General features: G+C 34.7%; 1 protein-coding gene across 9 annotated transcripts in view; it reads left to right on the top strand.

The window, feature by feature from the left end:
- LOC123672277 (phosphatidylcholine:ceramide cholinephosphotransferase 2-like) overlaps positions 1–16,238 on the top strand; it is a 93,984-nt gene that overhangs the window by 49,428 nt on the left and 28,318 nt on the right. For 3 of the 9 annotated variants that reach the window (XM_045606329.1, XM_045606328.1, XM_045606327.1), the window contains exon 2: positions 1,431–1,726. The exons of 5 other annotated variants lie outside the window; for them this stretch is intronic. In XM_045606329.1, the coding sequence (XP_045462285.1) occupies positions 1,626–1,726 (101 nt within the window). In that variant the 5' untranslated portion in view covers positions 1,431–1,625. Of the gene's footprint in view, positions 1–1,430; positions 1,727–8,155; positions 8,353–16,238 lie in introns of those variants that run through there. One more of the 9 variants, XM_045606326.1, reaches the window with a different exon arrangement.

Raw genomic sequence — 16,238 nt, 5'->3', positions numbered from 1 at the left:
CAATTGAAATTCATTGACAAACTCCATACCACTTGAGGCTCTTCACTCGCCATTTCCAAGTTTATCAAACCAAAAAAAAACGCCAGGCAAAATTTTTTTTATGATATTTATAGATAACGGAGCTAATAGAAATGATACAATTTAAAATGGTTATAATATCAACATTGTATGTTTATGTGGACATTTAGGGTTATATCGTTAAATCGTGGAAAGATACACGCTTCAACATCGTTTAGAAATTGTTGAATTGTTTTATCAAACTCAGTTCAGGATGATGATTTATCGAAAAATCTATTGAGCTTATTTTTGGTTGAATAGTTATGTAAACAAAGAGAAAACAAACAACAAACGCGAAACTGTTGAGACGCAATTACATCCAGATAAAGTCACAAGTTCATGCTGATAATCCAACAATTACTATAGAGAAGACAGAAGACCCCGTTCAACGCTGGTTCTTAAGTTACAGGGTGTTCGAAGTAGACATAGCGCTAAAAGCTACAAACGTGATATTGTTACAACTTTTGAAACAGGGAACACACTTGAATAGTTTTTTCGCTACTTTGCAGCTATAATAGGCTTCTTTTCATTGATCGCTGAGGTTTTTTAATTTTTAGGACTATGTATTTATGGTCTTTATTTATCTGCTTAGCTGCTTTGCTCATATATTGTTTCATTTTTATTATTCGATATTCTTATTGAAATATTGGAAGAAAAATAAAATAATAACAGCAACCTTGAATGACACACTATCCTGAAAGTTAACCAACTCAATTTTATAGCCGCAATACTGGCTGAATCGCTCTTCAGAGCAGAGAGACTAGTTGGACAGTGTGCCATTCAAGAATGCTGTTATTATATTCTTTTGCTTTCAATATTCCAATGAAAAGAGCGAAATAATAAACGAATAGATAATGAAAATAAAACATTGCATGTGCTAAGCAGCTAAGCAGAAACGTTTTCCTTCTAGTCATGTAATTCATAAGTAAAAACGATAAATACCCATCAAAAATTGGAAAAAAGCCTTGGCGATCAATGAATAATTACTCTTCTAGCTGCAAAGTAGCAAAAAAAAACTATTCAAATATCTTCCCGGATTCAAAAGTTATGATAAATTTCGATAATCTTTTATCGCTATGTTTACTTTGAACCCCTATAACTTGGGAACCAGCGTTGACCAGAGTCTTCTGATCACCTTTTCTCATCAAGGGCATAAAAGTCTACAAAAAATAATACTAACATTTGAAATTAACCGGTAACCAATTTTTCGGGAAAATTCAAGCAAATATTCGATTGCACCTACTTTTTTATATGGGTCACCCTGTATATTATACTGAACAGTATAAAAAAAATTTACCAAATATGTATACATAAGTATTAATACCGTAGTTCTTGAGACCATTCCATGTTTCTGATTTCGACATTATTGGTAGATTTTCAGCGAATTCTAGCGCTATTTATTGAAAGGAAAAAATAGCAGAGCTTATCACCCAAAGGATTTCCTGTTTTCACCCTGCTGATCGTCGAGTTGAAACCATTATCTGATGTCAGTTTCGGTTAGGTCGTCGTGGAAATGTTTATGTAGTTTTGTATGCGTGAGTGAATATTAGTGCGAGTTTTTTCGAAAAATGACCGATCTTGTCGTCAACTCGGATAGTACGAACAATAACGATGTTACCGAAAAAAACGGAGAGGTTGATATTCCAGAGGCGGCCTTCACCGATGATGTGTAAGTACAATTGACCAAGAATGTTAACTATATTACTTATTACTAAACTAGCCGATATCGATTAGTGAATTATTTTGTGCAAATTCCAGGCGAGTCGAGATAAAAAACATTGAACATTCCATTTATCGACAACTTACATCCTTCAACTTTATTCACAATGGTAATGGACTCTAACAACAGTATTGATTTCCATGATTTAACAACTGAAAGATGATTTTTCCATGAATTTTCAATTTTTTACAAACCAACCTATGTATACTGATGCCATTATATAGCATATAGATCAATCAGCCCTTCATACAAGATGATTACAATGCTAACTCACCTAACAATCAACAAAAATAATTTTTGAAGACGAATACCTAAAGGGTGTTTTTTTTAGAGCTATAGAACTTTAAATTGCAATAAAACGATGGATTATTCGATTGACATGAATTTTATTTATCCGCAAGATAATCTTGTGGCATTACATTTTAAATATGATTTCTGGCATATGACCGCCACGGCTGGCTCAGATGTAGTCCAATCTGGACGTCCAATTTTGATTACTTTTTCCAACATTTGTGGCCGTATATCGGCAATAACACGGCGAATGTTGTCTTCCAAATGGTCAAGGGTTTGTGGCTTACCCGCATAGACCAATGACTTTACATAGCCCCACAGAAAGTAGTCTAGCGGTGTTAAATCACAAGATCTTGGAGGCCAATTCACAGGTCCAAAACGTGAAATTAGGCGGTCACTAAACGTGCCTTTCAATAAATCGATTGTGCCACGAGCTGTGTGACATGTTGCGCCGTCTTGTTGGAACCACAGCTCCTGGACATCATGGTTGTTCAATTCAAGAATGATAAAGTTAGTAATCATGGCTTTATACCGATCACCATTGACTGTAACGTTTTGGCCATCATCGTTTTTGAAGAAGTACGGACCAATGATTCCACCAGCTCATAATGAACAACAAACAGTCAGTTTTTCTGGATGTAACAGTGTTTCGACATACACTTGAGGATTAGCTTCACTCCAAATGCGGCAGTTTTGTTCGCTGACGTAGCCATTCAACCAGAAGTGCGCTTGATCGCTAAACGCGATACGTATTCCGCATAGAACCATTATTTTCGAAATAAAATTGCATTATTTGTAAGCGTTGTTCAGGCGTGAGTCTATTCATGATAAATTGCCAAACCAAACTGAGAATAAATCACTTGACAGCTGTTAAATCGGTCGCCATCTTGAACAGTAATGCCAACTTAAAGTTATATACCTCGAAAAAACACCCGTTATAAGACAGCGTTGAACATGATGTATCTTAAATACTATATAGTGTGAGTTCTACATTAAATTCAACCATAGATTCTAAGTGAGAAAACTATGAGAAATATTGTGAAGAATAAATCGAATATGGGAAAATTAGCCTTGACAGCAATTTCTAAAGTTTTAGTTGTCTACCCTTTGCTATGTTCCGATGTACTTATTCTGCTAATGCGTTTTTATTTCATTCGTAATGAGAATTGGTTTTGGTTGTTTTAGATTTTATTTCCATCACCCATACTCATAGATCTCACATAAAGAGTTTGAATGAATCATAATTAATCTACCATTGATTCTCAAAAAACCAGTAGAATCTTCCTTCGATTCGCTGACGTCACACCATTGCTAAAATAAATGGAGTATCTCAATGTGTTAAACAATCTTGTGAGTCGAATCTCAAATATTGAGGCTATACCTATTTACAAGTATAGGTTAAACTCCCTTTTTGATTTTAAGGCCAGACGAGAATTGAGAAAAATCACTTAAATTCAATTGCGTAGAACATGAAAAAATATACGTCAAATTTGATCCACTCTATGAACGCACATTAGCCGCCCCAAATAAAACGTTTGGTTTTATTTTCGTAATAATTGAATTTATTAAGAAAGAAATACATTTTAAAATTCTGATATGATTAAGCTCCCAAGATCATTTACTAAATAGCACCTTTCATTTAATTGATACTTCGTTGAATTATCTACCAATCGAGGTTAGTCAAGAGTATTGTTAGGTTGGGAAAATATGAAATTTGTGGGAAACTAGGTTACTAGAGAGAATGATGATTTTCCAATATCGTTAACGAAAGTTCAATTAAAAGCTCTTCGAATAATTCATAAACTACCTCATTTTGTGATTAAATTATTAATCAAACTCATTAGTTCAATCGATTCTCAAAAAGCTGAAAATCAATGACAACAAAGTGATTTCCAGTATAACCCGAATTGTTCCCTATCTATGTTTTTTATCAACAGGAACGAAATTCGAAGAACCTCGAGGAGAATTGATAAGTTCATCGCCCAATAATTCGATATTGGTTAAACCTTAACGAACATTGGAATGAAGAACAAACACTACACAGGTGTTCCTGAATTGGAGAGATATAAGCGAAAATGACAGATTCCTTGTATCATCAAAAAAGTCCTTTGAAATGGATCCGCAAACGCTTTGTTTTCAAGATACAGCGTGTTGAAGTTTGATTCTCTTCAAGTTTTTTTTTCTCATAGCACCTTCCCCTAACAATATATCCAACTTAAATTCAGTATAGGTCTTCGAATTTGAAGTTTTCATCATGTGGTATGCTAATTTTGAATGCATCTACAGAGTTATATTCTTTCTGCTACACCTCTCCTGGGGATTACAAATATTACACGTAAATTGTACGTCAAGCGTCATTTTGGGTTTCTGGAACGCAGTTTAATTTTTCTTTTCAAGTTAAAAGCTCCAGTTTTCTTTTATACGATAGCTTTTTTATTTCTTCATTGTTCTCAATTTTTCTCCTTCGTGATGTTCTTATGTTTATTCTATTCGGAACCTTTCGTTTAGGAGAAGGAAGAGTTCATTTTTCATCGCATGATTATCACGATCCTGTACTTTTGAATGTATATCCTTCTCATCAATGCCAACTTCCCTAACCAAAATAGATATTAAGCATTTGAACCAAGGAAATTTATAAAATGAGGAGAATTTTTGGACTCTTTTTGAAGGTTTCGATCATTTAATCTAGATAATTCATATCAAATCCAAATGATCAAAGATTAGTTATTTTTACACTGTACAACATTTCAGAAACCCATAGAGTTATAAACATAGATGGAGTGAGTATCTATACGCAATTTTTACATGTCCCAACATGGTTAGATTACGTTGTCGGATTGTAATATATTTTCAAATCCACAATATATCATTATGAACGTATATTATATTGAATGAAATATATTTATTTGAGTGGTTCCCGATTAAAAAATATTTTCAAATTTCAATATTTGGAATCCGATATTTTTCCTAATTGTCGAATTCATAACAAGCAAATTATTTATTATTTTCTGTATCTACCTTCTGTATACCTAGGTTTCGCAATTTTTGCTCTCCTAGTGTCATCGTTTGTTTCATGTCGTTTAGCGCTTGAAGTTTTTTTTTTCTGAATTCCTGATATATTTAGGTATTTATGTCAATATAAATTGAAATAATGTATATTGAGTTGATATGAAACGTTGATTCACTATGAGACATAAGAAGTTCGTTCTTTCTGGAGTGAAATGACATATCACTGATATGTTTTCGTTTCCGCGCATCATGTCAAATTTTATAGTTCATGTTGGGGATAAAATTTGCGCACTGAAAATGACATATGCTCCCTCTATCTATATTTATTAGTCTGAGCAGAAACCCAAATGGATTTGACATCGCTGTTAAGTTGAATGTTGTATTAGTTGAACAAAAATTTCATCAGTCTTTCAGAAACCGGGGATGAGTCTAGCAGAAATCGATGAGTTCCTTGCCACTGCTACCCAACGCAAAAAATGCATTGGACAAGAGACACAAGAGATGGGAGGCACAATAGACCATAAGGTCACGGTGCAATAAAACCTCCCTTGACTCTAAATCTGAAAAAAAAATCAAATTTTCAATATCAAACTGACAATTTCTGAAGGATTCGATACTCTATTCTCGATTTGAAAAGTTAACTATTAAAGGAACTAAACTATAAGAACGCACAGGGCATGCCAAAGTTTCAAGGACTTTTCCTTTTGGCTGAGAAACCCTGAAAATATGAGTAGTTAATATTCCATAAAATGAAAGTTGAATATCTGATGATTCTCCTGATCTCCTTGAGAATTAAATGCAAAATCAACTACGCCATAAGTCCTCGGTTCCATTGAAATAAATTCTTCAATAATCCCAATTGTCGTCAATTGATTTAACATTTCGTATACGTATCATCATATCTCTCATGAGATTTCATATGTTCAATTGATAATAGGAAAGTCTTACGTAATATATGTATGTGTAGAGCGTAAACAATTTATTGGAATGTTCTGGAGTGGAAATCATTATCAAAGTTTTCTGCTACCTATTGTTTGAGTGAGGATAAAGTTCAAACAACTTTCTCGGTGTAACGTATAATTTTCTCGCATCGATCCTCAGGCGATCAATAATGCTGTGAGAACGAGAATTAATATTAATAATGGATAACGGATGATTTTTTTCGTACAAGACCCTAAGGAATTCGTTATGACCGAATATGAGAGTTGAAGTGTTGAAAAAACCCTTATAACGTTAGCAGAACTATTTGCATTTGCAAATTAAGGGTTTTTCCATAAAAAGTTTCATATTGATTAGTCTGCTATCTGTCATCTTTCGACATTTGACAAGTAATACAACGCTATTACTGAAAATGGAACTACACACGCTTCAACAACTAATTGAAATCGTTTAAATGCACTATAAAATATTGGAAAGTTACTTATAAGAGGAATCGAAACCGTGTGCGTTGCTCAAGAATAACTGAGAATATTGCTTCTGTAGCCCGTTGTGTGGACGAAAACCAAGGTCTATCTAGGGAATTAAACTATGATCAATGTTTTAATTGTTGGAATTGGAATATATTGATGTGGACGACGATTATTTTCAGCAAGATGGCGGTACGTGATTTCTCTTAATATATAATCTTTTTTGATATAAAAACCTATTATTGGAAAACCATACATAATTCGCGGTATACAGGGTGTTTCAAATTAAGTCGGCACCATTGCTAACTCCGTTATTATTGATGCTACGATGTCGGTTAAATGGGCAAACTAGTAGCATTTTTAGTGGTCTTCTCGATGCCGAAAACAAACAAAAAATTGACAGAACCGTTGTCGAAATATTTCATAAAATGATATTTTTTTCAATGGAACACCCTATATTTTTTCATGCATTTCGATTCGTAATAACATTCGCAACAACAAAGCTCATATCACCTTTCTTCCTAAAGTGGAAAATGAGCTACTTATTTTGAAATATTTATTTCTTTCACTAGTACAAAAAATTTATTTGTTTTGGCGAATAAACATAAATGACAATATTTTGTTAATAATAGCAAAATAAGTCAGTAAAAAGAAAAACGTGCGCTGGGATGTGAACTCGTGAAACCCGTGATCATCATGTAGCACCACTCAATCGACACCACTAAGCTATTTGATATTAATAGACAAAACGATAATTTCTTTCTTAAAGCCATTCCGCTAGCCGCATTCATTTTGTGAATCAATAGTGTCAATAGAAGGGCTCAAATATGTGTTCAACAAGAAGGAGCTGTTTTTGACCATTTACTCGATATTTTATAGCGCTTCATCAAATCCGTTTGTTATAAATGTATCCTAACTGTCTTATTTTCACTTTTACGAAAAAAAGTCAAATGAGCTTTGTTGTTGAGAATGTTATTACGAATCGAAATGCATGAAAAAATATAGGGTGTTCCATTGATAAAAATATCATTTTATGAAATATTATGACAACGCGACTGTCAATTTTTTTTTGTTTTCGGCATCGAGAAGACCACTAAAAATGCTACTAGTTTGCCCATTTAACCGATAACGTACCATCAATAATAACGGAGTTAGTAATGGTGCCGACTTAATTCGAAACACCCTGTATATTTTGCTAATTAGATTGGCCGTTAAAGATATACATATTTACCCCTTCCTTTTTTTGGCTAGTATCAGAACTAACATCAGTGAAACTGTATATCAAAAACTAGAGATGATAGAAAAAATCTGTTAGCACTTCACAAATCAACGTTAAGCCTCGTTTTAGTTTTGCCACAGTGACATTTCTTCGTTTGGTTTATAATTGCATTCATTATGCCAAGCCTACACGAGGGTACACTTAAAAATAAAACCGATAAGACAATAATAGGTCGAGTGATACGTTCATAAAATTAATGCTTAGATACATGATCGTTTTAAACTTTTTTGTTACTATAACGCATATCTTCACGCTGCAATCTCTAAATTCATTTTATCACTGGTTTTATCACGGTTTGAAATATGAATGGAATGTCTCAATGAATCATGCGCTTATCTTATTTAAAACAGTTGCTATTTTATCCGATTACAATTCATTTTACTAACGCTAAAAGTTGGAGCCATCAATATGTATCTGTCCATGCGAAGCGAAGATAGGACTTATCGGGAAAATAAGTGCCACCTACAAAATGTGGGAAGTATTTATTTTTGGATCGATAAATATTCAGAAAGTGAGGAATCCACAGAAGTGAAAGGGTTCTCTACTATGTGTAGTGAACAGGAAACTAGAATCTCATATGATATAGAAATGTGAGTTATTATTTTCGATCGATTTGGCGATAAACTCGTACATCAGTATATCATAACACTTCATTCAATAAGTTACGGGCCTCACCAGTAGTGGCGACGCTAGAGGAGGGCAATTCTGCTGGTCCCCCTTAAAATTTGACATACTAAGGCTTAAAGATTAGCAGAACTATAGTTTCGCTTTACTTTGACCCCAAAAAAAAAAATCCGATCCCCTCTTGGCCACCCCTGTTTTTGAAAGCTGGCGTCGCCACTGCTCACCAGCAAAAACCGGTGAAAATTCGACTTTATTCGTCAACATATAACCACTTTCTAGAGTTACACACATGTACCCCAACACACCTTCAACTTTCGTTTTTGCTTTCGAAAAAGGCTTCAACCTATCACTTCTAAATCCAGGTTTCTTTTCTTGGATCATTCTTTTAGATCTAACGGGTATTTTGTTTGAGGTATGTAACTGTAAGTTGGCATTACTGTTCAAGATGGCGACCGATTTAACAGCTGTCAAGTGATTTATTCTCAGTTTGGTTTGGCAATTCATCATTAATAGACTCACGCCTGAACAACGCTTGCAAATAGTGCAATTTTATTTCGAAAATAATGGTTCTGTGCGGAATACGTATCGCGCACTACGTCCATTTTATTTTGTTTAGCGATGAAGCGCACTTCTGATTGAATGGCTACGTCAACAAACAAAACTGCCGCATTTGGAGTGAAGCTAATCCTCAAGTGAATGTCGAAACACCGTTACATCCAGAAAAACTGACTGTTTGGTGCGCTTTATGGGCTGGTGGAATCATTGGTCCGTACTTCTTCAAAAACGATGATGGCCAGAACGTTACAGTCAATGGTGATCGGTATAGGGCCATGATTACTAACTTTTTCATTCCTGAATTGAACAACCATGATGTCCAGGAGCTGTGGTTCCAACAAGACGGCGCAACATGTCACACAGCTCGTGTCACAATCGATTTATTGAAAGACACGTTTGGTGACCGCCTAATTTCACGTTTTGGACCTGTGAATTGGCTTCCAAGATCTTGTGATTTAACACCGCTAGACTACTTTCTGTGGGGCTATGTAAAGTCATTGGTCTATGCGGATAAGCCACAAACCCTTGACCATTTGAAAGATAACATTCGCCGTGTTATTGCCGATATACGGCCACAAATGTTGGAAAAGGGTCATCGGAAATTGGACGTCCAGATTGGACTACATCCGAGCCAGCCGTGGTGGTCATATGCCAGAAATCATATTTAAAATGTAATGCCACAAGATTATCTTGCGGATAAATAAAATTCATGTTAAACGAATAATCCATCGTTATTTTATTGCAATTTAAAGTTCTATAGCTCTAAAAAAAACACCCTTTACAAAAAGCTAGTAATCACTGTGGGCTAGATCTGAAGAATAAGCTAAGTGGTCAAGCAACATGTCGACAGCCGACATGTTGAATTTAAGTCGACGTTTTGGTCCTTGGTTGGGAACTCGTTCAGGACTCTAAAATAAAAAAATCATAATAATCTTTAAAAAATTAAAACGAACCAAAATGCAATGAGTACTTTTACTAATCAAACATCAGTCAACCTGCAGTGATCTACTTTATCTGATATATTTTAAGTGTACTTGAAACATCAAGAAGCAATTGTAGTTATAACGATAAATATTATTTTCGGTTTGTTGATAGTTTTAAACGCCATTATTTTGAATGGAAATTATTTACACATCCAAAGTCAATATTAGCAAAGTCTGTAATCTTGAGAATAAGTGTATAGGTACGTTGTATATTATCTGTTGCAAGGGAAGCCAGCTAGATTCCATTTGTTCATGAGTAAGACCTTGAAATAGGAATGATGTATGTAAACTTCCTCAGAAATAAACTTATACATCAAAAAATTTTTCATATTTGTATAGATCTTACAGAATATATTTTTATGGAATTGTCAACTTACCTTTTTTCTATCTACATATATACATAGGCGTACAACTCTGGTTCCGTTTTTTTTTTCGATAATCGAGGCTTTATTGTAAAAAACCGATAATCCATTTATGATTCAAAGTACTGTCAGTACTGTCCATCGCTGGCGTTGAAAAAACTGTTCATATTTTGAAGCGATTTACGATTCGATTCAATTGTTTACTTCTTCATAAGACTGGAAGTGCTGGTCAGTCAGGCCGTGTGCCAATGATCGAAACAAATGATAGTCCGAGAAAGCAACGTCTGGAGAAGGGAGTAGGACTTCCCATTTCAACGTTTCCAAGAATGTCTTGACCACTTTCGAAACATGGGGTCGAGCATTGACATGCTGTAAAATCAAATTATCATGTCTCTGATTGTATTGCGGCAGTTTGTCTTTCAATGCTCGGCTCAAATGCATTAGTTGCCTTCGATAACGATCACCTGTTATTGTTTCAGTCGGTTTTAACAACTCATAATATACTATGCCGAGCTGGTGCCACCAAATACTGAGCATGACGTTGGAACTTTGAATATTCGGTTTGGCCGTCGACGTGAAAGCATGGTCGGGATATCCCCATGATTTTCTGCGCTTGGGATTATCGTAATGACCCATTTTTTCCTCTCCAGTCACAATGCGATGCGTCTTCGCCTTACAAGCAGCTCTTCACAAGCAAACAAACGCCGTTCAACATCTCTCGGCTTCAATTCGTACGGCTCCCAATGTCCTTGTTTCTTAATCATTCCCATTCTGGCGTTTTGAACTGGCTTGTTGCGTCACTACCAATGATCCTGCCATTTCTTGTTGCGTTTGACAGTCTCGATCAAGTAATGCCTTCAATTCTGCACCTTCGAAAACCTCTCTTCCACCGCCATGCTGGTCTTTGACGTCAAAATCACTGTTCTTGAAGTGTTGAAACCACTCTCGGCACGTTCTTTCACTAATAGCAACCTCACCATAGGTATTTGACAGTATTCGATGAGCCTCAGTCGCAGATTTCTTCATATATATTTTTGCTGTTTTTTGGACTAGAAATTTTAAGAGAGCATTCATATTCATAATCACAATGTTATTTATTGTATATTAATGGCGGCCCAAAATTTAAAGCAATAAACTTGCCAATGTTTGTAATAACAAAACATGACGAGTGATTTTTGATTCAATCTGGTGTGAGAAAAGTCTGTGGAAACCTTGTGGAACATCCTTTCAAAACATCTGTGTTTCATACAAATTCTAAAATTCATCAGCATTTATTAGGTCAAAGTTCACAACATTTTTTGTGATACCTAACTTTACATTCACAGCAATACTACTAATGATTGAAACAATAGCTTATTATTTCTTCCAATTGAAAATTGGTAGTTTTATGTTTTTTGCATAAGGATCGCAAATTTAGACTCTAATTCGAAAATTGCTAAAAGAGGCAACTATTTGCACTCGGTTATGTTTAGTAAATCAAACAAGTTTTTTTTTCGGCTGAACTATGAGTAAAATAATTTTAAAAATATATATCGAAAAGTGTAGAAATCTACGAAAAAGTACTCCTGTTTAATTCATGTAACTAGGGCGGTAATCGAGTAATTTGCTTCTAAAAATATAAATGAATATTAATTTCATGAAAAATTGATTCTCTAATTGAACAATAACAAATTAAAGAACAAAAATAAAAGACTTCGAAGGAAATGTTCAAAATACCCACTACTCACATCATTGTCTTCAAAATACCTATTAATAACAAAAAACCCTTGATGTTGATTATTTCTAATCACATTTGCGTCTTCTCCTACTTTCCTCGCAATTATGGAAGAGAATTAATTTTTTCTTTGTAATCTATTCTTTCATTTGAGACCAAATTTAAAAATCGAAAGCAAACTCACTTCCATCGACATGGAAACTGTTAGGCCCAGTTTCACCAAATGCTTTAATCTTGACTTGTGATTTTGTGAAATGGGATAATTTCTTTTTAACTTCTGCAAGTTTCCGACATTTCGAAGCACATCACTCGACATTTTCGGCAAAAATTAACTTTGTTTTTTGTTTACAAGATGACAAATGATTTGAAATGTTATGAATTATGAATGAATGACACCTGACACCTAGCGCCAATGGTGGTCATCACTGCCAATACGATACAGAACACTATATAACTTTTTGTTCACAACGTTGCCAAATGGTTTGACTACTTAATCGCGATTTGGTTAATCGCGATCATCTTCGGACGGGTTGATGCATGGTGAAACAGAAAACACTGTTAAGCCTGCTTTAGTAACAAGCGGAGTTTAATCAATCTGGGATCAAGTGCTGTTTGGTGAAACTGGGCCTTAGTATAATAATGTGTTGGTGTCTCGTGCAAAAATATCATGTATCGTCTAGTATTTCCTGTAATTTTTCAAATAGAAATTGTGGAAACATGAAATTATTGCGAAATCTAAACTCATATTAAAACTTTGAACGCAAGGTATCTCAGAATCGTCATATTTTGAGATCTAGAATCTAAGATTCAGATATTCTTAATTAACCACCCTGTATATCGTATTCTATAATGTTGTTTGTATGTACTAAACATTCCAACATATTATAATTTCATAACTCTCGCAGCGCCTGATTTAATACTAGAAAAATACAAAAGCAATGACTATCAAATGCATCAATCAGGATCCTGATTAGCCTGTCAGGTTCGGTGTTTTCAGATGTGTATATTTGACAGTTCAACGACAAATATGAATAATTCTGCCGGCTCGTGGATGGTATTTCCATCAAATCGGTATCGTTATTTTTAAAATCGACAGCCTTATCGCGAGAATTCAATCACTTGTGGTATAGCTACTGATTATTCTGAATTAGATTTGTCAGCTTATAATTGTTGGATTTGGATATCAAATTCTATAACCGCATTAGTTTTGAAGGAGATAAACCAAAATCTACTAAGATTTTACTGGCCAAAAAGTGTTTTTTTTTAATTTTCCACATATATTCCTATAATAATTCATTTAAAAATATATCATGATAACATGATATACAGGGTGTTTCAAATTAGGTCGGCACCATTGCTAACTCCGTTATTATTGATGCTACGATGTCGGTTAAATGGGCAAACTAGTAGCATTTTTAGTGGTCTTCTCGATGCCGAAAACAAACAAAAAATTGACAGTCGCGTTGTCGAAATATTTCATAAAATGATATTTTTTTTCGATGGAACACCCTATATTTTTTCATGCATTTCGATTCGTAATAACATTCTCAACAACAAAGCTCATATCATCTTTCTTCCTAAAGTGTAAAATGAGCGACTTATTTTGAAATATTTATTTCTTTCACTAGTACAAAAAATTTATTTGTTTTGGCGAATAAACCTCATGATTGTCCAAACAACCATTTTTTGTATACCTACTTATACGAATGACAATATTTTGTTAATAATAGCAAAATAAGACAGTAAAAAGAAAAAAGTGCGCTGGGATGTGAACTCGTGAAACCCGTGATCATCATGTAGCACCACTCAATCGACACCACTTAGCTATTTGGTACATATTAATATACAAAACGATAATTACCATCTTAAAGCCATTCCGATAGTAGCATTCATTTTGTGAATCAAAAGTATCAAGAGAAGGGCCCAAATATGTGTTCAACAAAAAGGCGGTCTTTTTGAACATTTTATAGCGCTTTATCAAATCCGTTTGTTATAAATATTTCCTATTAATACAACTGTTTTATTTTCACCTTTACGAAAAAAATTCAAACCAACTTTGTTGTTGAGAATGTTATTACGAATCGAAATGCATGAAAAAAAAAGGTGTTCCATTGAAAAAAATATCATTTTATGAAATATTATGACAACGCAACTGTCAAATTTTTTTTGTTTTCGGCTTCGAGAAAACCACTAGAAATGCTACTAGTTTGCCCATTCAACCGACATCGTAACGGAGTTAGCAATGGTGCCGACTTAATTTGAAACACCCTCTTTATTTTAAATATCACCGTCCATAGTCTCCGTTTAAAAACTTGCTTTTTAGTTATTTTTCCTAACAAGTGCGGAAAATGGTACTTTCCCGCATGAAACGACGCGAAGCGGAGTTCAGTCAAGCCAGTTGGAGGTTGTCCATTAATCACGTGATCTTTTTTTAGCATTTTTTAAACCCCCCTCCCCCATTGGTTATACGTAGTGAGGTTTAAGACCACCCCCCCCTCCCCCTTCTCAACATCACGTGTATTTTTAGTACCTACAACGAATCTTAAAATTTTCTGAATATTATCTTAATTCAAATACAGGTATAAACTATAATCTTTCTCCTGAAATTAAGGACCATAATAAAAATGTCTACACCTGGTTGCAAGTTTTTTTTTGATTGCCATAACAATAATAATAAACGAAAAGTGTAATCATAGGAAAAACATGCATTGTACTAGTACATGAATATATTTAATGTAGGTGTAGGTCACTACACGCCGCGCCGTGCCGCTTAATATTTGTTTAAAAATCGCGCGTTTGACGAAAAAATAAATACACGTGATATCTTACTACAACCCCCCCCCCTCCCCCTTGTGATATTTTCGTGATTATTATCAAACCCCTCCCCCCCCTTTCAAGCCTCACGTGATTAATGGACAACCCCTTGAGTGAGGGAATAACACACGCAAGAGTAAAGAACAACATTTTTTGTACAAGCGCTTAAAATAAATTAAAACTCAAAAGATTTGATTAATTATTCCTAATTCCTATACACATGAATGGCAGACGTAATTCTGCATGTCGTTACCATAGTTATGTCATCCTTGACGTTAATTGGGCGTTCGGTGCATAGAGACATGACAGAATTTAATTTTATTCTTCAATACTTGCTTGCGGAAAAATCAACTGCTATTTCTTTCCGCGCGCATATGCGTACGGGAAAGAAATAGCAGGGGTTTTTCCCGCACTTTGTGGGAAAGTGACACTTTGTGACTTAAAATGCGCGTGGAAAAAGAGTTGAATGCGCACGCTTCTAGAAAAAAGATGTTTGTTTCGTGAGCTTACTTCAATTTACTTGGAATCTAATAGAAAAGGACTCGAAGTATTCGGTAATTTTTGTTTGGAAAAAAGTTCATCACATGTAAAGGGTTTTCCGATGAAAGTTTTCAATTTGTTATTAAAAAAATCAGTATATTTCAGGAGAAATCAATAGATGTTCATTTTATTGTAAATAAGAACACTAACGAAGAAGCAAGATATCTGCCAAATAGCCGTCATTGCTAATTTTGCAGCACCATATCCTTTTTACGAAATTGTCCATGACCAATTCGCTTATTTCACGAATTCCATCTTTAAGGTAGAGAATTCGCTCTATTGGTGCGACGTCACACACCGCCATTTTTGGTTCTCCTGTCAGTGTTCGGAATCCAAACAAATAAATTGTCATTCAAATTAGTACGGTGTCGTTGAAGGAATTGGCTTATTTTCATAAAAAAGAGTATTTGAGGAACGATTTCAGTATTAATTGATAGACAGAACGAGGTCAATACCAGTAAGTTTGAATCCTGTTTCATTCCCCAGATTTTGTAAAAAGCCGTGTTTATTAGTTGAACTTCAAGTTCGAACTTACTGGCATTAATCTCGTTCCTTCTGTCTATCAATTAATAGTAAAATCGTTCCTTAAATAATCTCATTCATCAAAATAAGCCAATTTCTTCAACGACAACGTACTAATTTGAATAATAATTTGTTTGTTTGGATTCCAAACACTGACAGGAGAACTAAAATGGCGGTATGTGACGTCATCACTAATAGAGCGTATAGATTGTGGCGCATTAGCATAGACGTGACCCCATAGAAACAGAAGAAAAAGTCTAAAGGTGTTGAATCGTAGGATCTCGGTGGCCAGATCTTCAGGCGAAATTGCGATAGTTTCGTTGCTTGGTTGCTTGTGTGCCATGTAGCTCGATCTTGTTGAA

This window comes from Harmonia axyridis, chromosome 2, assembly GCF_914767665.1.
Source record: "Harmonia axyridis chromosome 2, icHarAxyr1.1, whole genome shotgun sequence".
Classification (NCBI taxonomy): Eukaryota; Metazoa; Arthropoda; class Insecta; order Coleoptera; family Coccinellidae; genus Harmonia; species Harmonia axyridis.
Note: the sequence above shows the minus strand (reverse complement) of the source record. Positions and strands in the feature narration are given on the sequence as shown.